The sequence below is a fragment of the Pseudophryne corroboree genome, chromosome 4 (genome assembly GCF_028390025.1).
Source record: "Pseudophryne corroboree isolate aPseCor3 chromosome 4, aPseCor3.hap2, whole genome shotgun sequence".
In the NCBI taxonomy this organism is placed as follows: domain Eukaryota; kingdom Metazoa; phylum Chordata; class Amphibia; order Anura; family Myobatrachidae; genus Pseudophryne; species Pseudophryne corroboree.
In genome coordinates, this window is record NC_086447.1 from 731,287,543 (window position 1) to 731,313,023 (window position 25,481).

Genomic DNA, 25,481 nt, shown 5'->3' on the forward strand with positions numbered 1-25,481 from the left:
ATGTATTTATAATTTAGCACTCCTCTAGCGGTGCGGGTGAAATCTAACGCGATTAAGAATTGAATCCCGGTGGATTCACTTATCAGATCAGAGGCCGGATGCTCTGTCTTCTCTATCAGGTGCCTTTTAACAACGTGCTCGTAATGGGTGTGAGTATAAGGAGCTTGGGCACCACGATGTATGTCTTTCATTTTGTCATGTGTTACAGTCATTACTTCAGGCAATACTTTTCCAATATAACACAATCCTTCAGAGTTTGGGGCAAGCCACTTGTACGCCTTTCTCCCGCATATGAAATATGCATCATCGGGGAGAACATATGGGACGGAGAAGGACATAACCATATTACACACCTTCCAGGTGAAATCTCCTAACCCTAATTCTTCCATCTGCTTAATACACGTATCAGGTTGTACGATATGTGCACAGTATCCTGGTGATACTTCTCCAACTCTCGTAATCCTATTTCCTAAGGTGTACCTATACCGGAAAGATTTTCCTCTACTGGCTATGTGGCGTACAAGCTCTGTATCTGTGGGCATTCTATCTGCTCTATGCGAAAAGGTCATGGTGTGGTTACTCCATGACACTTCCCAATTTCCCGGCTTTCTGGGATTGGAGATGTTGAAACATAATAGGGACCTATCCACATGGTATTGGTGGAGCTTCAAACTAGGAGGGCTGGAGATATTAAACCTCCTGTCCACCGGTCTCCCACCATTTAACTCAAGTACCTCCCCTATCGTTAAAGGAAATGGTACTAGCCCTGATTTGCTATGACCTTGAGGTACTTGAGAGCATACCCAACAATCTGTTTTGTTTAACACATTACCCACTAAGGAGTGATAGTCACTCAATGGATGTCGGTCCATATGGATATTAAAACTGGATTGGCATTTCTTAATGCACCCATCTTCAATGACATTGTTACAGAGCCTACAGATACAGTTTTCCTCAGCTAACAATCCGTCACAATTCCTTCTATGGTCAATGCTATCGGATCGTTTTCTGATACTCGCCTTTGCTTGTTGGTTAGGTTGATCTTGGAAAACTACGCCTCCATCTTTATCATCAGAACCCATTCCAGAACCTCTATCGACCTCCATGGTACTCTCGCCGGAACAGACTGCTCTGGTCAACATCATGGTCAACAGGAAAATCCGGATCACAGTCTCTTGGGGCAAGTCTATCTTATAGGAGGAAACGGAGAAGAATGAGAAGGAGGAAAAAGAAATTTGAGGGAGAGGGGATGGGAAGTGGAGGAAAATAATAAAAGGGAGTGGGGAGTCGACAACAGCTCTCGGTCTTCAAGGCTCAGGTGCCGCCTCAGTCCTCCTGGAACAGACACTCCAGTGATACAACCTCTACCGTCTGTTCCTTATCACGGGACTTCTCTGGATCAGCAACCTTCTTGCAGTGGGATGAATGGACCCAGGTCTCTCTCTCAGCAACCTTCAATGCTGTAGTGCTAGTCAATAAGACCTGGTATGGTCCTTCCCATCTGTCAATAAGGCAACCTGAGCGTAGAAAATTCCGTATCATTACATAATCCCCAGGTTCAATGTCATGACAATTACTATCAGGTAGATCAGGAATCACCAACTTCAGATTATCATTTTGATTCCTTAACTGTTTACTCATGTTAATCAAGTACTTTACAGTTACTTCATTGTTACATTTCAAATCATCCTGAGGGTTAATCATGACATGCGGTTGTCGACCAAACAAGATTTCAAAGGGAGACAGATTAAGAGGGGACCTGGGAGTGGTTCTGATACTGTACAATACAATGGGTAAAGCTTCTGGCCATGTCAATCCTGTCTCTGCCATCACTTTACTCAATTTATTTTTAATAGTGCTGTTCACTCTTTCGACCTTCGCACTCGCCTGTGGACGGTACGGAGTGTGCAGCTTGCTATCAATTCCCATCAACTTACACATTCCTTGAAAGACATCACCTGTAAAATGGGTACCCCTATCACTTTCGATTATTCTAGGGATACCATATCTACATACAAATTCCTGCACAATTTTCTTAGCAGTAAACATAGCGGTATTTGTAGCCGCAGGAAATGCTTCGACCCAATTTGAGAAAACATCTATACAAACAAGTGCATATTTCAAATTCCGACAAGGGGGTAATTGTATAAAGTCAATTTGTATTACCTGGAAAGGGCCGCCGGCAGGTGGGATATGGGATGGTTCTGTAGGTATTGCCTTTCCAATATTCTTTCTCAAACAGGTAAGGCATGACATTGCTCTTTTACTCGCATGAGAGGAGAATCCTGGGGCGCACCAATATGCTCTCACCAATTTGCACATCCCTTCCTTGCCTAGATGAGTCAGCCCGTGAGCTGCTTCAGCCAGACATGTAAGATATGCTCTGGGGGCCACTGGTTTACCATGTCCATCCGTCCAGAGTCCTGAGGACTCCTGGCCATATCCCTTTGCCCTCCAGACTGCCTTTTCCTGTGTGGAACACAAATTTTGCATTTCACACAACTTCTGTGTGTTAATGGTATTAAATACCATCAATTGTGTGGTGTCTGTCTGTATGGGGGTAGCAGCTGCTAACTTAGCAGCTTCGTCTGCTCGGCTGTTACCAAGTGATACCGGGTCTTGGCTATATGTGTGTGCTTTACATTTGATAACAGCCACTCTGTCGGGTTCCTGTATCGCTGTTAGAAGCCTTTTTATGTGAGCTGCATGCGCTACCGGTGTACCAGCTGCCGTCATGAAATTTCTGAGACGCCATAGGGCTCCGAAATCATGGACTACCCCGAATGCGTATCTAGAATCGGTGTAGATATTGGCTGACTTACCCTTAGCCAATTCACATGCTCTGGTTAGGGCGACCAGTTCAGCAACCTGGGCTGAGTGAGGTGGGCCTAGCGGTTCCGCTTCTATGGTGTCTTGGTCATCTACGACTGCGTATCCAGTACACAAGTCTCCCGAGTCTGACTGTCTATGGCAACTACCGTCCGTGTAGAACGTGAGTTCTGCATCTTCCAGTGGGTTGTCACTGATGTCAGGCCTTGCGGTAAAATTTTGGGTCAAATATTCCATACAATCATGTGTATCTTCCTTTATATTAAATCCTCCTTCCCCATCACTCTCACCTTCCACCCTTTGTGCCTGACCAGGCACACCTGGGAGATACGTTGCAGGATTTAATGCACTGCATCTCCTTATGGTGATGTTTACGGGGGCCATTAGTGCCAATTCCCATCTTGTAAACCTCGCTGATGAGACGTGTCTGGTTTGGGCAGAATTCAATAAGGCTGATACTGCATGTGGCGTATGGATTGTGAGGTTGTGGCCTAGCACGACGTCTTCGCTTTTTGTCACTAGCAATGCTATCGCAGCAACGCTTCGCAAGCATGTGGGGAGGGATCGCGCTACCGTGTCTAGCTGAGCGCTGTAGTATGCAACTGGCCTACTGGCATCACCGTGTTTTTGGGTTAGTACACCTGCCGCGCAACCAGCACTTTCTGTTCCGTATAGTTCAAAGGGTTTCCCATAGTCTGGCATACCTAGTGCTGGTGCCTGCGTTAGGCACTGTTTGAGTCTCTCAAATGCTGTTTCGGACTCGTCTGTATGCGAAATCCTATCAGGTTTGTTTGAGGAGACCATTTCCTGCAAAGGTAACGCCAAAATGGAAAACCCTGGGATCCAATTACGGCAATACCCACACATTCCTAAAAACGTTCTGATCTGTTGCTGGGTTTGTGGCAGAGTCATGTCTCTAATTGCTTGGATTCTATCAGCGGTCAGGTGTCTCAGTCCTTGTGTTAGACAGTGTCCCAAATATTTTACCTTAGTTTGGCATAATTGTAACTTGTCTTTGGACACCTTGTGTCCTGTGTCTGAAAGATGAAACAGGAGCTGTTTCGTATCCTTCAGAGATGCTTCCAGTGAATCTGAACACAGTAGTAAATCGTCCACATACTGTATCAATACTGATCCACTGTCTGGTTGGAAAGACTGTAAACAATCATGCAAAGCCTGAGAAAATATACTTGGACTATCTATGAAACCTTGGGGTAATCGAGTCCACGTGTATTGGACTCCTCTGTATGTAAATGCAAACAAATATTGGCTGTCAGGGTGCAGAGGTACCGAAAAGAAAGCGGAGCAGAGATCAATAACAGTGAAAAATTTGGCAGTGGGAGGGATTTGCATTAGGATGACAGCTGGATTTGGCACTACGGGGAACTGACTCTCAACTATTTTGTTAATCCCCCTTAGATCCTGCACTAGTCTGTAACCCCTCCCCCCACTCTTTTTAACAGGGAAGATGGGACTATTGGCAGTGCTGGACGTTCTTACCAGAATGCCCTGTTGTAGCAAGCGCTCTATTACTGGGTAAACTCCTAACTCCACCTCTGGCTTCAGAGGGTACTGTGGGATTTTTGGAGCTATCCTACCATCTTTTACTTGTACAACTACTGGAGCTACGTTTGCCATTAATCCAGTGTCTTGTCCGTCTTTTGTCCAAAGTGACTCTGGTATCTGAGATGTCATCTCTTCTATTTGGGATGGATTCCTATTTGTCATAATGGTATGTGACATTAATTTTGATGGGGAGTCTAACATGTCTCGCACTTCCTGAGCGTGTTTCTCAGGTATGTCCAAGAATACACCTTCAGGAGTACAATAAATGACGCACCCCATTTTACACAGTAAGTCTCTTCCCAGGAGATTAGTTGGTGCTGATGCAGCCAGCAAAAAGGAATGCTTGGTATGCAAAGGCCCTATTGTAATCTCGGCTGGTTTGCTAACAGGGTAGTGCTGGACTACTCCTGTTACTCCCATGGCTGGAATTGTCCTACCAGTGGTTCTCATGCCCACTGTCGAATTTATCACTGACTTGGCCGCCCCTGTGTCTACAAGAAAGTTTAAAGTTTTACCAGCTACATTAATTGCGATCTCGGGTTCACTTCCAAGGTTGGCAATTAATTTTACTGGCTGCAGATTACAGGTATGGCCACACCCCTATTGGGTATGGTGACCTTCCTGAATCCCGCTGGCAGCAACTACTTGTGAGGGAGATAGCTGGGAACTACCAGAGGCATGCCAGTCTCTGTTCGGGGGATATCTTTTTGTTTCCCCTGTATGTGGCTCATAACTCCGTTTCTGTGGACCCCGATCCCAATGTCGTGTGTCGTGTCGTTGTCTAGGGGGTTGGTATGAGTTTCGTGGATTCTTTACTCTACAATCTCGTGCCATGTGTCCCTGTTTGTGACAAGAATAACAAGTAACCATACTTGACTTACCCACAGGATTTGGTGATACAAACAAAGGCTGCCTTGTGGTCAGAGCCTGTATACTTACTGACATTAATTTATCACCTTGTTGTTCCCTGTGTCTGGTGATGTTTCTATCGTGATCAATAGCAGCCTCTCTCAAAGTAGCCACAGACAGACCTCGCCAACATGGTTGTGTGGTCTGTACCCTAGTCTTCAATGACTCTTTTAAACCATCCATCAGTACCGATACTGCTACTTCCCGATGGTTTGTGTCTGTTTTAATGTCCTCTATGCCTGTGTATTTTGCCATTTCTAATAATGCTCTGTGAAAATACTCTGCAGCTGTCTCTGACTCCTTCTGTTTAATGGAGAATATCTTATTCCATTTAGCTACTGCTGGGAAATACTCTTTTAACTGCAAGTTTATTCTTTTCACATTATCTTGGTTGTACACATCTGTAAGAGGTACATCATGATCTAGTCCGCAATCAGCTAAAAATTGAGTTGCGTCGACATTTGAGGGTAAACATGCTCTCAGCAATATCTGCCAGTCTTTATTGTTGGGTTCTGCAGTGTTACCTAAGTCTCTGATGTATTTTTGACTGGCAACTAAGTCTTTTCTGGGGTCAGGAAATTCAGACACTATGGTCCTTAATTCCATTCGGGAAAATGGGGTGTACATGGCAATGTTCCTAATGGGAGTGGCTCCTGATGTGTCTGTTTTCCCATTTGGCACTGCTATTACTCTAACAGGTGTAATTCTAACAACCTCATTCTGTGTAGATTCTACAGGCTGTGGTGAAATAGTCTCAGCATAATGCATGGTGCCGTACTTACCAGTTGATACGACCTCACCTATCCCTCCGCTAGGGGCCTTTACTAATCTCGTGGGTGGAGCTGTGCCTACTGTGGTCTCTGCTATGGTGGCTGCTAGAGAGAGCGCTGAAATCGTTGCCGATTCGTCCTCTTGATCACACTCCTGAGGAAAGTTCAGAACAGGGTACAACTTGCACGGGTTAATACTTGCATGGGTTAATGGGTTAACATTATCATTAACATATACACAGTTACTAAGTGATTTTGTGTTACACCTTAGTGCGTCTTTCTCCGCAATCAACTTCTCTCCTGATATATATGGTGGCGGTGGGGCCGTGGCAATCAGTTTTCTGTTAGAGCCAGATCCCGCCGCCTGAGCCAAACCTCTCTGTATCTCACCTTCCTGTTGCCACAACTGTAAATAATCATAATGCTGGATTCGTCTCTTTGTTGATTTTATGAGACATATCCTCCTCCTTAAATTTTGTAACACTTCTGAGCTGAAGCTACCTACTCTTGGGAATTTCTCCCCGTCATGTACTGTCATTCTCTCCCATTCATCACATAAAGTTTCTGTGTGACTTCCATATTTCTCACACATTATATACCTGGCCGACCCAATTGGTCGGACCACTGAATCAACCCGAACCGAGGTTGATCGCCCCCTACCTGAACAAGTGGCCCCCATAGTTCGAAAGTGTTGCTTTATTTAGCCAACCCTTACGCAAAACCAAATGTCCACAATAGGCTGACGGTGGCGGTTTACCGAGTACCCCACTCACTCGCCCACGCCGACCAATACGACCTGATCACACCGATATGGTGCTGGCGTACTCGACCTAGGGCCCCTGCGACCTGAACCTCTATTTACTGGAACCTGCGAGGGTTATCCGAAGAACACTTACTCTTTCCAGTAACTATTGGTTGCTGGATAGTTCCTGAGTGAGCAGCAAACTTCCCTTAAAATAAAAAAATTACACAAATCACGTTAGAGTGTACAAATAGCGTTTGTGACCCCTTTACTCTAATGGTATTAGGTCAGATTACTAACTACTGCACACACTTACGTGCGGTCCAGTCGTTCAGTACACAAACAACTAAGCTTATGTACGGAAAGACCAATGGAATCGAAACTTACGACTGCGAATTCCTTCAGCCAGAGCTTATATGGCCTATATGGGTGTTGCACCAACCCTTTTCGGTGTTGTGCCTGTGAACTGTATAGCGGACTTCCTTGTCGGCTGTACCTGGACCTCCTGGTCTGCTATGACCTCCTGGTCTTGTTACAGTATGACCTCCTGGTCTTGTTACAGTATGACCTCCTGGTCTGCTATACTCTAATGCTCAAAATTGTATATTTAACCAGAGATGCCTCCCTAGCCACCGTGCACGTCACTTACACGCATGTACCTCACGAGTACTCGACTTTTCTTGTGGTTCAACCTTTAAAAATTGTAAAAACACTCACTCATCACATGTACACTTTTGTTTCTATTTCTATTTCTGCGCAGAAATTTTTCTTTAGATCAGGTGTGTTACCAATTAGGAGCAGGATCTGTTAATTAAATTTTGGACACCCAAAAATAGACTTGCGTTATTTCTCGCCTCGCGTTATTTATCGCTTTGCGTTATTTATCGCTTTGCGTTAAAAATCAACTTATCGTGACTTGAGCTACGTGGGCGTAACCGGACGCTCCGTTGCGTAATATACGCTGCGTGCGTCGGCCTTTGGATTGCGTACGCAAGTCTTTGTTAGAGACACGTATACGCAAAGCAAAGATCCACCGTAACACAATTTATACTTTTATCAATGTAGATGATCCTTGATCATCTACCACACAACACACTGACTTCGCCTTATCTCCCAGGCAAAACTGTGTGTTTGTCTATCTTTTAACTATATTGCCTTTACTCTTAAACTATGAAATAACGGCAAATCTCTTTTAGCACTTCTATCAACTATAAAACTGGCAGACAGGAGAGTGATATACGAAAATGAAAAAGAAAAAGAAATGCAGATATATATATGTGTGCGTGCGTGTGTACGCAAGACAGAAAAATAAACAGTTTTAAAAGACACTAGCGTTTTGTTCTTACCTCCGGTTCCCGGATTCCTTCAGCACTCTTTACCTAAGCGAAGCAGACGCTTATCCTGTCAGCACTACGAGGGATACAACCTCCCGCCCTTTGCTGAGGGATAATGTCTGCTGATCTACCTAGTGCAGATATGTGAAGGACGGGCGAGCCGCCAATTGATAAATCTAAATATTTATCGTATATAAAACACTTTAAGAGGTCTAAGAACACTGTACGCTATCTACGTAAGAAGTACCGTAAGGGTACGCAAGTTGTTTAGCGATCGCTCAACCGTAGTCGAGACGCTCAAGCGTCACGTTCGCTTACGGCCCAGTGATCACAGGCAGGCACGCTATTGGCTGCCGACTAACGTAATGATTCGCTATAGCGTAGCGTACGCTCGGGACCACGAGGAGATCACCAGCGGTGCAGACGCTTACAACGTTAAAACCTTTATATCTATACCTTTAACAATGAGATACACAGTATACCTTAGTGTAGAGACAGAGTGTAAGTGCAACCTGGTGTAACCTGATTAACTACAAAGCATCTTGAGCGTCACCGACGCTCAGAGAATACTTAACCCTATAAAGAATACACAGATACCTGGGCTTAGGGTCCAAAACCTATTATATGTATTATAACTATTATACTTGCAAAAGGAATCACAGTACAAATGATACACTACAATATAACATAAACCAACTAACCAGATAACTACACAGGAAATACAATACAATACAATAAAGGGAAAATACGAGAGAGATAGAGAGAGAGAGAGAGATGGCTCACAGTAAGACAATATGATTACGGAGAAAACTTACGCACAAGGGGAACGATCGCATGCGCCTCGATATCCAGCTCCCGATTATCAGCAATGAGAACCGTTAAAGAGAGTGAATCTGGATATGGTCGGCCTGCCTATTTATGCCCCACACACAATACAATTCAATGGTCCCTACAATCTTATTGTTCATTGGACACAGGAATTCGTCTTCGCATTATAACAAAAGGTCATAGGTTGATTCATACAGGTGGGCTGTGACTATTTCCAACAGCTCAGGTGGGAGGGAAACTGGGTTTCCCGCCGCATGGGTAATAAAGTGCAAATAAAGTAAATGTTCATAAACTTCTTATGTCCATAACTATTCGCACGAGCGATTGATCTGCTTCAAACCAACACCGGAATATTTCTAATTAAATATTCTTCCGATGGATACTAAACACCACTGTATTACTCCTGTCTGACCCTTCGTATCAAACAAAGAGGGATTTCTCTGTTCATGAACATTCTATATTAACCAAACTTTCAGAATCTATCAAAGGGACCATGATCTATAAAATACATTATATAGTGAAAATATGTAATGATTGAGTCGCACGCTACGATCGCATAAACTCTACCGTAAATACGCATACCATGCGCCTGCGGGTGCCCGCGACTGTGAGTATGCGCACGTACGGGAGAGCGTACGCATGCGCAGCACGGACCTGTGTGAGGTGCAAATATGGTAGTGTGCATAGAGATATTTTTCTGACTTTGACAATATATATATATATATACCTCTCTGCCAGTTCCATCCTCGTGGCGCAATATAAATAAAGGATGATGATGATGATATTATTATTATTATTATTATTATTATTAACAACACGAATATGCTACAGAAGTCAGCGGCTTTGATGTAAGGCAATTTTATAGGTCTACAATCTAAATGTTATTACACAAAGACCATTATAGTAGAGCTACAATGTAGATGATCTGACCTGGCTGTGAAAACCCCCAAATCCTAGCCATCTAAAAGACACTGCAGCGGTGTTGGATGAGACCAAACTGGAACCTTTTGGCTGAATGCTAGTAGTATGCTCACATTGTAGGTATTCACAATTAGTTTTTTCTTATTTATGTATCAATAAAGAGGATTAGCAGTCTCTCTTCACAGGACAGTGTCTGTGTATTCTTGGATTTCATCGAGTTATCATTTGTAGTTAGTCAAATATAGCAGGCCGATTGTGCTTTTTTTCTTATGTATGCGCAGATGAAACATACACGCCAGTCATGTGACCCCATTCCCGTTGTGAAGGATGGCGGTGGTTTCATCATCTTATGAGGATGGTTTTCCATAGCAGTGACTTCCAGTTTGGTCAGTGCTAGTGGGAAGATAAATCTTGCACTTTACAATGAAATCCTGAACAAAATACTGCTTCCCTCTGCCTAATAGCTTAGATGCAGGAGGAGGTTATTCTTCCTACTGGACAATTGTCCAATGCAGACAGCAAGAGGAACACTGGAGGGGCTTACATTTTATGGATGTCCATTAGTGGCCGAGCTGGTGGAATAGGCAAGTATTGCTCCAATCATGTTTAAAGTAAATAGACTAAAAATAAATAAAAATAATATAAAAACTACTGGCGGTAATCGGTGCTGAGGGTGGTCTCTCCTGAGTATTGAGCAAGGCGCACAAATGCTTACTATAATATTTCACGTCTTGTTTCATGTGGATTATTTTATGGTTCAGCATTGTATTTTTATTTCTCTAACGTCCTAAGTGGATGCTGGGGACTCCGTAAGGACCATGGGGAATAGCGGCTCCGCAGGAGACTGGGCACATCTAAAGAAAGCTTTAGGACTATCTGGTGTGCACTGGCTCCTCCCCCTATGACCCTCCTCCAAGCCTCAGTTAGATTTCTGTGCCCGAACGAGAAGGGTGCACACTAGGTGGCTCTCCTGAGCTGCTTAGTGAAAAGTTTAGTTTTAGGTTTTTTATTTTCAGTGAGACCTGCTGGCAACAGGCTCACTGCATCGAGGGACTAAGGGGAGAAGAAGCGAACTCACCTGCGTGCAGAGTGGATTGGGCTTCTTAGGCTACTGGACATTAGCTCCAGAGGGACGATCACAGGCCCAGCCTGGATGGGTCCCAGAGCCGCGCCGCCGGCCCCCCTTACAGAGCCAGAAGACAGAAGAGGTCCGGAAAATCGGCGGCAGAAGACGTCCTGTCTTCAACAAGGTAGCGCACAGCACTGCAGCTGTGCGCCATTGCTCTCAGCACACTTCACACTCCGGTCACTGAGGGTGCAGGGCGCTGGGGGGGGCGCCCTGAGACGCAATAAAAACACCTTGGATGGCAAAAAAATGCATCACATATAGCTCCTGGGCTATATGGATGCATTTAACCCCTGCCAGAATACATAGAAAAACGGGAGATAGGCTCCGCCCCCTTATCGGCGGCCTTATCTCCTCAGCACACTGGCGCCATTTTCCTTCACAGCTCCGTTGGAGGGAAGCTCCCTGTCTCTCCCCTGCAGTCACTACACTACAGAAAGGGTTAAAAAAGAGAGGGGGGGCACTAATTACGCGCAGTATTAAATAAAACAGCAGCTATAAGGGGAAAAACACTTTTATATAAGGTTATCCCTGTATATATATAGCGCTCTGGTGTGTGCTGGCAAACTCTCCCTCTGTCTCCCCAAAGGGCTAGTGGGGTCCTGTCCTCTATCAGAGCATTCCCTGTCTGTGTGCTGTATGTCGGTACATTTGTGTCGACATGTATGAGGAGAAAAATGATGTGGAGACGGAGCAGATTGCCTGTAATAGTGATGTCACCCCCTAGGGGGTCGACACCTGAGTGGATGAACTGTTGGAAGGAATTACATGACAGTGTCAGCTCTGTATAAAAGACAGTGGTTGACATGAGACAGCCGGCTACTCAGCTTGTGCCTGTCCAGACGTCTCATAGGCCGTCAGGGGCTCTAAAGCGCCCGTTACCTCAGATGGCAGATATAGACGCCGACACGGATACTGACTCCAGTGTCGACGGTGAAGAGACAAATGTGACTTCCAGTAGGGCCACACGTTACATGATTGAGGCAATGAAAAATGTTTTTACACATTTCTGATAATACAAGTACCACCAAAAAAGGGGTATTATGTTCGGTGAGGAAAAACTACCTGTAGTTTTCCTGAATCTGAGAAATTAAATGAGGTGTGTGATGATGCGTGGTTTTCCCCCGATAACAACTGCTAATTTCTAAAATGTTATTGGCATTATATCCTTTCCCGCCAGAGGTTAGGGTGCGTTGGGAAACACCCCCTAGGGTGGATAAAGCGCTCACACGCTTGTAAGGGCTCTACCCTCTCCTGAGATGGCCGCCCTTAAGGATCCCGCTGATAGAAAGCAGGAGGGTATCCTAAAATGTATTTACACACATACTGGTGTTATACTGCGACCAGCAATCGCCTCAGCCTGGATGTGCAGTGCTGGGTTGGCATGGTCGGATTCCCTGACTGAAAATATTGATACCCTAGATAGGGACAGTATATTTTGCCTATAGAGCATTTAAAAGATGCATTTCTATATATGCGTGATGCACAGCGGAATATTTGCCGACTGGCATCAAGTCTAAGTGCGTTGTCCATTTCTACCAGTAGAGGGTTATGGACACGTCAGTGGTCAGGTGATGCGTATTCCAAACGGCATTTGGAAGTATTGCCTTATTAAAGGGAGGAGTTATTTGGGGTCGGTCTTTCAGACCTTGTGGCCACGGCAACAGCTGGGAAATCCACGTTTGTACCCCAGGTCGCCTCTCAACATGAGAAGACGCCGTATTATCAGGCGCAGTCTTTTCGTGGACAAGCGGGCAAAAGATTCCTCATTTCTGCCCCGTGACAGAGGGAGAGGAAAAAGGCTGCAGAAATCAGCCAGTTCCCAGGAACAGAAACCCTCTCCCGCCTCTGCCAAGCCCTCAGTATGACGCTGGGGCTTTACAAGCAGAATCAGGCACGGTGGGGGGCCCGTCTCAATGAATTTCAGCGCGCAGTGGCTCACTCGCAAGTAGACCCCTGGATCCTTCAGGTGATATCTCAGGGGTACAAATTAGAATTCGAGACGTCTCCCCCTCGCCGTTTCCTAAAGTCGGCTTTACCGATGCCTCCTTCTGACAGGGAGACTGTTTTGGAAGCCATTCACAAGCTGTATTCCCAGCAGGTGATAACAAGGTACCCCTCCTGCAACAGGGAACGGGGTATTATTCCACACTGTTGTGGTACCGAAGCCAGACGGCTCGGTGAGACCGATTCTAAATCTAAAATCTTTGAACACTTACATACAGAGGTTCAAATTCAAGATTGAGTCACTCAGAGCAGTGATTGCGAACCTGGAAGAAGGGGACTACATGATGTCTCGGGACATCAAGGATGCTTACCTTCATGTCAAAATTTACCCTTCTCATCAAGGGTACCTCAGGTTTATGGTACAGAACTGTCACTATCAGTTCAGACGCTGCCGTATGGATGGTCCACGGCACCCCGGGTCTTTACCAAGGTAATGGCCGAAATAATGATATTCCTTCGAAGGAAGGGAATTTTAGTTATCCTTTACTTGGACGATTCCCTGATAAGGGTAAGATCCAGGGAACAGTTGGAGGTCGGTGTACCACTATCTCAGGTAGTGTTGCGGCAGCACGATTGGATTCGCAATATTCCAAAATCGCAGCTGGTTCCGACGACTTGTCTTCTGTTCCTAGGGATGATCCTGGACACAGTCCAGAAAAAGGTTTTTCTCCCGGAGGAGAAAGCCAGGGAGTTATCCGAGCTAGTCAGGAACCTCCTAAAACCGAGCCAAGTCTCAGTGCATCAATGCACAAGGGTTCTGGGTAAAATGGTGGCTTCCTACGAAGCAATCCCATTCGGCAGATTCCACGCAAGAACTTTCCAGTGGGACCTGCTTGACAAATGGTCCGGGTCGCATCTTCAGATGCATCAGCGGATAACCCTGTCACCAAGGACAAGGGTGTCCCTCCTGTGGTGGTTGCAGAGTGCTCATTTTCTAGAGGGCCGCAGATTCGGCATTCAGGACTGGGTCCTGGTGACCACGGATGCCAGCCTGCGAGGCTGGGGAGCAGTCACACAGGGAAGGAATATCCAGGGCTTATGGTCAAGTCTGGAGACATCACTTCACATAAATATCCTGAAGCTAAGGGCCATTTACAATGCTCTAAGCTTAGCAAGACCTCTGCTTCAAGGTCAGCCGGTGTTGATCCAGTCGGACAACATCACGGCAGTCACCCACGTAAACAGACAGGGTGGCACAAGAAGCAGGAGGGCAATGGCAGAAGCTGCAAGGATTCTTCGCTGGGCGGAAAATCATATGATAGCACTGTCAGCAGTATTCATTCCGGGAGTGGACAACTGGGAAGCAGACTTCCTCAGCACGACCTCCACCCGGGAGAGGGGGGACTTCACCCAGAAGTCTTCCACATGATTATAAACCGTTGGGAAAAACTCGACAGGTATTGCGCCAGGTCAAGGGACCCTCAGGCAATAGCTGTGGACGCTCTGGTAACACCGTGGGTGTACCAGTCAGTGTATGTGTTCCCTCCTCTGTCTCTCATACCCAAGGTACTGAGATTGATAAGATGGAGAGGAGTAAGCACTATATTCGTGGCTCCGGATTGGCCAAGAAGGACTTGGTAACCGGAACTTCAAGAGATGCTCACGGAGGATCCGTGGCCTCTACCTCTAAGAAGGGACCTGCTCCAGCAGGGGCCCTGTCTGTTCCAAGACTTACCGCGGCTGCGTTTGACGGCATGGCGGTTGAACGCCGGATCCTGAAAAGGCATTCCGGATGAAGTCATCCCTATCCTGATCAAAGCCAGGAAGGATGTAACCGCAAAACATTATCACCGCATTTGGCGAAAATATGTTGCGTGGTGCGAGGCCAGTAAGGCCCGACGGAGGAAATTCAACTGGGTCGATTCCTACATTTCCTGCAAACAGGAGTGTCTATGGGCCTGAAATTGGGGTCCATTAAGGTTCAAATTTCGGCCCTGTCAATTTTCTTCCAAAAAGAACTAGCTTCAGTCCCTGAAGTTCAGACGTTTGTAAAAGGGGTACTGCATATACAGCCTCCTTTTGTGCCTTCAGTGGCACTTTGGGATCTCAATGTAGTTTTTGGGTTCCAAAAGTCACATTGGTTTGAACCACTTAAATCTGTGGAGTTAAAATATCTCACATGGAAAGTGGTCATGCTGTTGGCCCTGGCCTGGGCCAGGCGTGTGTCAGAATTGGCGGCTTTATCCTGTAAAAGCCCTTATCTGATTTTCCATTCGGACAGGGCGGAATTGAGGACTCGTCCTCAGTTTCCCTAAGGTGGTTTCAGCATTTCACCTGAGCCAACCTATTGTGGTGCCTGCGGCTACTAGGGACTTGGAGGACTCCAAGTTGCTAGACGTTGTCAGGGCCCTGAAAATATATGTTTCCAGGACGGCTGGAGTCAGGAAAACTGACTCGCTGTTTATCCTGTTTGCACCCAACAAGCTGGGTGCTCCTGCTTCTAAGCAGACTATTGCTCGTTGGATTTGTAGTACAATTCAGCTTGCACATTCGGTGGCAGGCCTGCCACAGCCAAAAATCTGTAAATGCCCACTCCACAAGGAAGGTGGGCTCATCTTGGGCGGCTGCCCGAGGGGTCTCGGCTTTACAACTTTGCCGAGCAGCTACTTGGTCAGGAGCAAATACGTTTGTAAAATTCTACAAAATTGATACCCTGGCTGAGGAGGACCTGGAGTTCTCTCATTCGGTACTGCAGAGTCATCCGTACTCTCCCGCCCGTTTGGGAGCTTTGGTATAATCCCCATGGTCCTTACGGAGTCCCCAGCATCCACTTAGGACGTTAGAGAAAATAAGAATTTACTTACCGATAATTCTATTTCTCGTAGTCCGTAGTGGATGCTGGGCGCCCATCCCAAGTGCGGATTGTCTGCAATACTGGTACATAGTTATTGTTACCAAAAAAAAAATCGGGTTATTGCTGTAGTGAGCCATCTTTTCTAGAGGCTCCTCTGTTATCATGCTGTTAACTGGGTTCAGATCACAAGTTGTACGGTGTGATTGGTGTGGCTGGTATGAGTCTTACCCGGGATTCAAGATCCTTCCTTATTGTGTACGCTCGTCCGGGCACAGTATCCTAACTGAGGCTTGGAGGAGGGTCATAGGGGGAGGAGCCAGTGCACACCAGATAGTCCTAAAGCTTTCTTTAGATGTGCCCAGTCTCCTGCGGAGCCGCTATTCCCCATGGTCCTTACGGAGTCCCCAGCATCCACTACGGACTACGAGAAATAGAATTATCGGTAAGTAAATTCTTATTTTTTTATGTCCCAGGCTGTGAGATTAATACCCCTTTCACATCGCCAAAATAACCAGGCATATTGCCGGGACGACCCTGGTCGCGGTGTGGTGTGAAATCGGTATGTTACAATTTCCCAGGTCGACCGGCCCAGTTTTTGAACCCGGGAATAAAGCCGGGTCATTCCGGGTTGAAGTGCAGTGTGAACGGGTTGTCGGGTCGATGCAACCGGGACTTGTTCACACTATAGGAGAGGCAGCGCTTGGAGATGATCTGATCACCAGACGCCACTTCCGCACACATCACCGCTGATGTCACCAACCCGGCATATTGCCAGGTTGGTACCGCCAGTCTGAAAGGGGTTTGAAGCAGGTCGCACCCGGAAAGGAGCCATATATAAGTTCTTTGTGCAACCCGCTATTGCGATGTGAAAGAGGTATTGGTGTGTAAAGGGGACAGGAGCTGACTTTTTTTTAAAGCACCCTACATGAATAGTGTTTTAGGGGAAAAAATAATTGTATATAAATTAAATATTTTCTGTGTATAGAAATACAATATTGTTTTTTATTTTATTTTATTACTGATCAATGAAAAGAGAGGTAGCAGAGATACTCATTTAGGATTAACCATATGGGAATCAAAGACCTTCATCCAGTCACCTGAATCCCTTTCTAATGCAGTTCCTTTCCACCTGTCTAAAATAAGAAGAAGACAATCCATCAAGTGCTTTTCCCTTGGATCTTCCTGCCTTTATTGTGTTGCGCACTGTCCTCCTTCCTAAAAGGTCAAAATAAGAAAATATTTACTGTGGTTCTGTGATATTTAAGTTTTGTCTTTCTATGATTTGAGTTGGGGCAAAGAGCACAGAGTCCCGGTGAGCTGATGAACCTTCTACATCCGAGGGTGCAGGCTGCTTTTCTTTAATATACAAGGTGCATAGTTCTTGTTAATCAATTTCTTATCCACCTATGACCTCTACAAATAATATTGGGTCATATGTATTAAGCCTGGAGAAGTGATAAAGCAATGATCAAGCAGTGATAAGTGCAAGGTGATAACGCACCAGCCAATCAGCTCCAATATGTAAATTAACATTAAGGAGCTGATTGGCTGGTGCATTATCACCTTCCACTTATCACTTCTTTATCACTTCTCCAGGCTTTAATACATCTGCCCTGGTTTTCAGAGATGGGATACAGAGGAAAGATCATACGTGGGTTTTATGTTGTTACAATATTTACTACTAAATTTTAAAATATTCGTAATGAATAATGTAAGTATGGGAATTTGTTCTGTCTTTTAAGAAACTGAAAATGTTATTGTGTATAATACTGTACTTTTTTTCCCTCTAAATATATACCATTAAAGTTACATCCATGTTTTGTTTATTGTAATGTTAGGTATTTAACGTTTAAATCATGCATCTAAACCAGTAGTTCCCAAACACAGTCCTCAAGGCCCCCCAACAGTCCAGGTTTTAAGGATATCCATGCTTAAGCACGGGTGACTTAATTAGTACTTCAGTCAGTTTGATTATACCATCTGTGCATAAATAGGGATATCCCTAAAACCTGGACTATTGGGGGGCATTGAGGACCGCATTTGGGAACCACTGATCTAAACTATAATCAAAGGAAGAGCTTTGTACAATATAAACCAGCGTGACAGCATTGGGTCACATCTGTTTGCCAGCTTTGGGATTTTACACAGCAGCAATTCAATCTCTACTCCAATAGTCTCAATTTAATATCTTTGCCATTACGTAAAAAAATATGCAAACTATGTATTTTTTTTCTTCTCTCATCAGAGACATATGAAGATTTTGACTCAAGAGTGATTGAGGTACGTGTTTTTATTTTCTTATTATTTCTTTGCAAGTATGCAACTAATGTGAAAGCAAATTAAATGTAGCGGTGACATTCCATTCATTACATACATCAAGTTTATGGTGGTGGGAGCTGTGCTGTATGAGAAAAGTCTGAAACAATGCACAGCAAGATAGAGCATTCTCTGTGTTAATGGATGGCTTATCAGCTGAGCTACATAGATAATACCCAACCGAGACAGCTGCTGGTGACTTTGCAAAGGGCAAAAAGAATCTGGATAAAGTTTTGCGTTATTTGTAGTAGTCTGCAACATAAAAGTTACTTAAAGTGCCGTTTGTGTTAAACAGTCCGTGGCAGGTCTTTTATATTAGAATTTTCCAGTACTTTTGTTTTACTGCCTTCCACATAAAGCAAGCTTGCCAAATAACCTATAATCATTGTCTCCAGATAAAATGATAACACTAGGGGGTAGATTTACTAAAGCTTCTAAAAATGTAAAGTGGCAGTTTTACCCATAGCAACATTGAGATTCTGCTGTAGCTACTGTATCATTTCTATATTGCATCCCAGAAAATGATAGACAGAATCTGATTTGTGGCTATGGGAAACACCATCACTTTTCTTAATTAGAAGCTGTAGTAGAAATACACCCTGGTATCGCTTTCCATATGTCTTCTGGAGCTAGAAATAGGGGAAGCCTGGATCCCGATACTACTCTGAATGCCGTCACCAGCATTGAGAAAGAGGGCAACATCCCGACAACCGGGATCTTGAACGAGGAGGCACCGCGGTGCTGCACAGGTAAACTGGGGAGAGAGGAAAGGTTTAGGCTGTCTGGAGGGGGTTAGGGTTGGACACCCCCCTCCGAGGGTTAGGGTTAGGCTATGGGGCGGGAAGATTAGGTTTAGGCAGATGGGATGGGGGGTTAGCTTTAGGCACCTCCGGGGGGGTGGTTAGGGTTAGGCACAAAGGTGGGAGGTTAGGGTTAGGCTGTGGGTAGGGAGGGTTAGGGGGGTTGGGATAGGGTAGAACACCCTTAACTCACCCCTGTCGGTCTTTTAAACTCCAGGATTCCGGCGTCGATATTTCACACGCCAGGATACCAGACGCCGGGATCTCATACTTTTTGTGTAATATACTCAGTGTATATATACAGTATGTGTATGTGCATACATGGAGAGAGATAGGTATGTGTGTGTATGTACAGATGTGTCCTCTTACACCTAACCTCAATACGCCATGCAGCACAAGATGCATGGTTTGAGTGAGCTGCCGGGTCCCATGTAATTCTGATAGCGTCAGGCATATTTTTTGTAGAGACTGCTGATTTGATTTGCGACGTTTATATCTGTGTGCTACTGAGTTTGCACAATGAAACTTGGCATGGAAAAAAGCCACGACTGCTGCATCATAGCACTTCGTATACAGATTCAGAAACTCAGACGCACACAGAAAGTATTTGTCTCATATCAGTCTCCTGGAGCGTCCCTATTGCATAGGGCATTACAACTAAGATGTACTTTTAGCAAAAAAGATGCCCGAAGCTAGCAGAGTCACATGGGACCTGGCAGGTGGAGAAGTGCTGTTTGGCGCAAATGCAGCAATGATGTATGAGGACACTTCTATATGTGTGTGTGAAAGTATGTAGACACTTTTGCCCATATGTGCTTGTGGAGCATCTCATGATGATCAATGGGCATTGCTATGGATGGGTCCCCCCTTTCCTGCTATAAAAGCAAACTTTCGATGTTTCTGGACAGACGCGTAACTAGGGTCTTAGATGCCATGGGCAAGATGATGAACAATGTATCCTGTAGCATTAACATTTCCCTTCTCTGGAACTACTGTAAATTGGCTTGCACTTAGCAAGGAATGCTATTGGTCAATGCTAAGTTTTGCCCTTCACTGACCACACCATTCTGTCCCTCATATTCATACATTCCCCCATAAAAGCTTTGCTTACAAAAATCTAGGCTTGTGATATAACAAAAGAACATTTACACAGCAGTTTTTCTCGCTTCTGGTTTAGAAATTACCCCTATGATGTGCTGCTGTTTTCACAGCTAAACAGATAATGAATGCAAGGCTAAATATTTTCCTACTGACATCATGATTTTGGTTTTTTTTGGCTTTCATGTGAATTGTATTGTCAAATTGATGGTTGCTATATTCAGTATGTGGAAAACTGCAGGAGATACATAAGTGCTTAATCAGTTTGTCTTCAAGTACTGCAGATGAAAATGGATTGGTATTTTAAAGTGGAGAATGTACAGTACATTTATTTGTGCATTTCAATATGGGCAAACTGATGTATCTAAAAGTCAGTAAATGTCATTCTTTTAAGCCCAATCCACCAACCTCCCTTCTCACCTGTTCTCTTCTAATATCCCCTTCCCTGCCCCACAGTGCTGTTCGTGTGCAAGTTGTATCATATGTCTCAAAAAAATTTTTAGGTTAGGTTTGTTAGTAATACAGTATATGCTTTTACTAAATTGGACAATTTTTTCTGTAAATTCTAATAATATATAATATAGATTTAAAGGGGAAATTATTAATGTTGTCTCTTATGTGGCAAAAGCTGTTTTTAATTCTACTAAATATAAAGTGTAATTCAATTCAGGTCACTGGGCCTAATTCAGCTTCAGTCGTAGAAGTGCGGAAATCACTATTCAGTGATTTCCGCACTGAGGATGCATGCAATCGCAATCTAAGTCCCGGCGGAGGGGGGTGGCATTGCTGCGTTTTATGGGTGGTGACATGGCATTGGTGGGCGCGGTCCAGACAACGGAGGCGTGTCCGGACTATTTGCAGGGCGGGCTGCAGCCGCTGCAGTCCAAAACATGGCGGCCCCTTAAGAGGCTACCCATACAATAAAGATTTTCCCTACCTTTTCACAACCTCAGGGGGTAGCGCACAAAAAACTGTGAGTTTACTCTGCTTCAATGCGAGTTTGTAATTGGGTTGCAAAATGAATTTGCATTGCAACTCACAGCTCTCCCAAGGCAAATCACACCAATTTGGATTGACCCCTGTATCTAATTTATGTTTATATTCAATACCCAGTGTGGGTTTCTACATTGTTTTCTATCACTGGCTATACAGGTTTCATTCCACTGTCAAATTAATCTGATATACAGTGCTACATTTTCTGCTAAATATATTTTCAGTTTTATTTTTATTTCTACTTCTCTCTTTCTTCACCCCACTTAATTCAGATTTGTCATACTAGAATCTAGCTTTTTCATCCACCATTTACCGCCTCAACAAATGGTGGACAGCAGAAGCTCAGCTCTTCTCTATATGGATTCTAACCCCCTCCCTTCTCTGCCTATTCCCATACTATAGAGTAGCACAGCTACTTTAGGGACTCTCTCATTTACTGTTCACTATCCATTACAAAACAGTGGAAAGCAGAAGCTACCTTGCAGACTTTGCTACTCCCTCAAATTTCTTAGGAGTGCCATTGACCCTATCATCCACTATCCTAGAGACTCACAAGGGTAAGCTGAAGAAGTCACAAAACTTATTTTCCTACCAACTCTTTCTATATACAGTACTCCAATAACTAGGCAAAGGTACCCATCAACAAAACCTACAAATGGAGCCACGCTAATCGTGGCTCCATCTGTGACTGAGTGCGCCCGGTGAGGCGGACCGCCAGGCACGAATGGGCCGCGCGTGCATCGTAGACGCGCTCTCGCCCCATTTAAATTGATTGGGAGCGTCACTAAGCACTCCCCGCCGTGCCTGGGAGCAGGCGCCTGCGATTTAGCGGCTCCATCTGTATATGTTTTTTTTAAACACAAACCAGCCATTTGACACCTTTTAAAAGTGTTTAGTATTTTCTTCTTTACCACTGACATACTTCTTTATGATCCTTCTATAAGAAATTGTCACTTTTTTGGGATTCCCACTTTCTCCTGCAGGGTCCACAGGATACATTGGGATATGGGGGGTCATTCCGAGTTGTTCGCTCGTTGCCGATTTTCGCTATATTGCGATTAGACGATTACTGCGCATGCGCAAGGTTCGCAGAGCGCATGTGCTTTGTTATTTTACACAAAAGTTAGATATTTTACTCACGGCATAACAAAGCTTTTTCATCGCTGTGCTGATCATAGTGTGATTGACAGGAAGTGGGTGTTTCTGGGCGGAAACTGGACGTTTTATGGGAGTGTGCGGAAAAATGCAGGCGTTCGAGTTGCAAAACGCAGTAGTGGCTGGAGAAACGGGGGAGTGGTTGGGCAAACGCTGGGTGTGTTTGTGATGTCAAACCAGGAAGAAAAGGACTGAGCTGGTCGCAATGGCTGAGTAAGTCTGGAGCTACTCAGAAACTGCTAAGAAATTTCTGTTCGCAATTCTGCTAATCTTTCGTAAGCACATCTGGTAAGCTAAGATACACTCCCAGACGGCGGCGGCTTAGCGTGTGCAATGCTGCTAAAAGCAGCTAGCGAGCGAACAACTCGGAATCACCCCCATGGTTGAGCGACAGCGGATCTTGCACCAATCGGTCAAAGCTTTCTGGCCTCCCAGCATGCAGCGGGCCTGTCCATATATCCCCGCCTCCCGGCTCAGGCAAATAAGTTTTTCTCATATGTCCTAGAGGATGCTGGGGTCCACTTATTGACAATGGGGTATAGACGGTTCCGCAGGAGCCATGGGCACTTCCAAGACTTTTCAATGGGTGTGAACTGGCTCCTCCCTCTATGCCTCTCCTCCAGACTTCAGTTTTAGAAATGTGCCCAGGAGACTGGATGCACTCTGAGGAGCTCTACTGAGTTTCTCTGAAAAAGACTTATGTTAGGTTTTTTATTTTCAGGGAGAACTGCTGGCAACAGACTCCCTGCTTCGTGGGACTGAGGGGGCAGAAGCAGAACCAACTTCTTGAAGAGTTTCATGGCTCTGCTTCTGGCTGACAGGACACCATTAGCTCCTGAAGGGAACTGAACGCTAGCTGTGCCTAGATGCTCACTCCCACAGCACGCCGTCACCCCCCTCGCAGAGCCAGAAGTCTGAAGACAGGTGAGCACGAGAAGATAGATCTTCTAGCAACTAAAGTGACGGCTGAGGTACAGCGCGGCTGGCGGGAGCGCAGTGTGCCATTGCTGTCCACAAACACAGAGCACTGCAGGGTGCAGGGCACGGGGGGGGGGGAACCCTGGGCAGCAAAATATTACCTTAAACTGGCGCAAAGGGGGCATAAGATGCCGCTGGCACAGCCCTACCCCCGCCAGTATAAATATTAACAGACCTTGCGGAGTGAAAAACGCGCCATTTGCGGGGGCGGAGCTTCTTCCTCAGGCAGCCAGCACACTGCTCAGCGCTATTTCCTCTCTCTCCTCAGCTGCAGAGACAACGCTGGTCCTTTCCTCCACGCACTGTTGTCTGTGGGCATTCTGTGGTATAGAAAAAGTATAGAGAACGAATATGGCGCCAATGGCAAAAGCAGCTACCCCCTTGCACCAATGGTATTCCCTTGTACCGATGTGAAATGGTGAATATATAGAGTAGGTGTAATAGGGTGCGCTAAATGCGTGAAATACACATGAAGAGTGTAGTTAGCTCATGTGCGCTAGATTAAAAGGTAATACTTCCCTTAATACTTCCTATATGCATATGTTCTTGAATTCGTTTCACATGTAAAAAAATAGATAAAAAGCATATAGTGTAGTATATTTGAATAGGGCAAGATTTAATACAATGGATGATCAAATACAAAATAAAACAAAAAAACACACACATAAAATGCAGGTCTGGATTAGTAAAAGTTCTTTTCTCCCAATTGGAGGGTAAAAAAAGGTGGAGGATTACCAGATGAAAGTGTAAAGTGGGCGTATCAGATGTAACCTTAGGGTAACTGGCTCCGGAACCGGGTTCCCTCGTCCACGTTCCAATCGTCTGGTTAGCCTTTCACCTGTTGAGGGTTCAGTGAATACTACCACTCTCCTGTGCTACGCGTTTCGGGAATCTCCCTTCATCAGGCAGTGAGAGTGAAGTGAACAGGATATCCTATTTATACCTTAGACCACCATTACTTCCGGTTCAAAGGTCATGTCTCAACAATAGTAAATCTACTTTGGATAATACCTAAATTTCATATAAATGAATGTTAACAAAATACCAATAAACAGTGGGTTTCGTAAAAACAGAACTTATATATACATCTTATAAATTTAAAATCACATCATGATTTCCGGAAGTGACATCCAGATGACTTCCGGTCCCGGCTGGGATAAATATTTACGTGTATTCTACCAACCAGTCTTTTAAACTGCTCATTTGCAATAAATAACAGTCCCCTCAGTCTGTATAACATTATTGTGAGAGGATCGTGATTGTAGAATGGCAGGGCGTTTTAGCGCGTCTCCCAGGTGGAACGCCCGTGGAACGCATAGGCGCTTCCGGTGACGTACTTCCGGTCAGCCTTTGGCGGAGCTTTCAGTAATTCTTCAAGTGGAACGCGCTTGAAGCGCACAGTGGCTTCCGGTAACGTACTTCCGGTTACGGTCACCAGCATTGAATAAAATTAAACTGTAAAGTCTTGTCCTATGCAAAATCTTGTATTGTCCATAAAACTTTTTCGCTCAGTCACTTATGTAAAAAGTCTTCGGATATAATAAATCTAAACAGGAGACATTCCCTTACGTGAAGCATGTTGTCAGGATCTTTGAATCACATGCTTCCTGGATTATGGCTCCATTTTGATAATGGGCAACATTGCCCACACTGCTGGTTTAATATTAGAGACAATAATATGTATCATTAAAAATGCATATTGAAGTGGACATTTAAATGTAAAAGATATCCAAACTGATATAGTGTGGAAAAAAAGAGAAATTGGTAGTTGATGAAAGAGAAACGTAAGTTGTGACAGGAAATAGTGAAAGTGAAAATGGGATTAGAGGAACCATTTTAACTCAAAATCTGTATTGAGTCCATGCGGGGTGAGGCTTTTAACTTTGTGAATCCATTTCATTTCGCTTTTTGCCAGACGCGTGGCTTCGTCTCTATGGGGTATATGCAATTCACGGCGAATCGCGGCAATTTTTCGCCGTTTTTTAATTCGACTAAATTCGCCAGGTGAATTCCGGAAGGTGGCTTCCGGAATTCACCATATTCAATGAAAAACGGATTCGCCAGAGTCGCGGGCGAAAATCGGCCGATTTGGCGGATTTTGCCGCGATTTTAAAAAACGGTAAAAAACGGGAAAAACCCGAAAAAAAAAATGGCGTGGGGTCCCCCCTCCAAAGCATAACCAGCCTCGGGCTCATCGAGCTGGTCCTGGTTCTAAAAATCCGGGGAAAAATTGGCCAGGGATCCCCCGTATTTTTAAAACCAGCACCGGGCTCTGCGCCTGGTGCTGGTGCCAAAAATACGGGGGACAAAAAGAG

The 25,481-nt window shown here is 44.9% G+C and overlaps 1 protein-coding gene across 2 annotated transcripts in view; it reads left to right on the forward strand.

Annotated features, from left to right (window-relative positions):
• Positions 1 to 25,481, forward strand: part of MRPS5 (mitochondrial ribosomal protein S5) — a 265,707-nt gene that overhangs the window by 107,400 nt on the left and 132,826 nt on the right. For both annotated transcript variants that reach the window (XM_063918077.1, XM_063918076.1), the window contains exon 5: positions 18,072 to 18,106. In XM_063918077.1, coding sequence (XP_063774147.1) covers positions 18,072 to 18,106 — 35 coding nt within the window. The remainder of the gene's footprint in view (positions 1 to 18,071; positions 18,107 to 25,481) is intronic.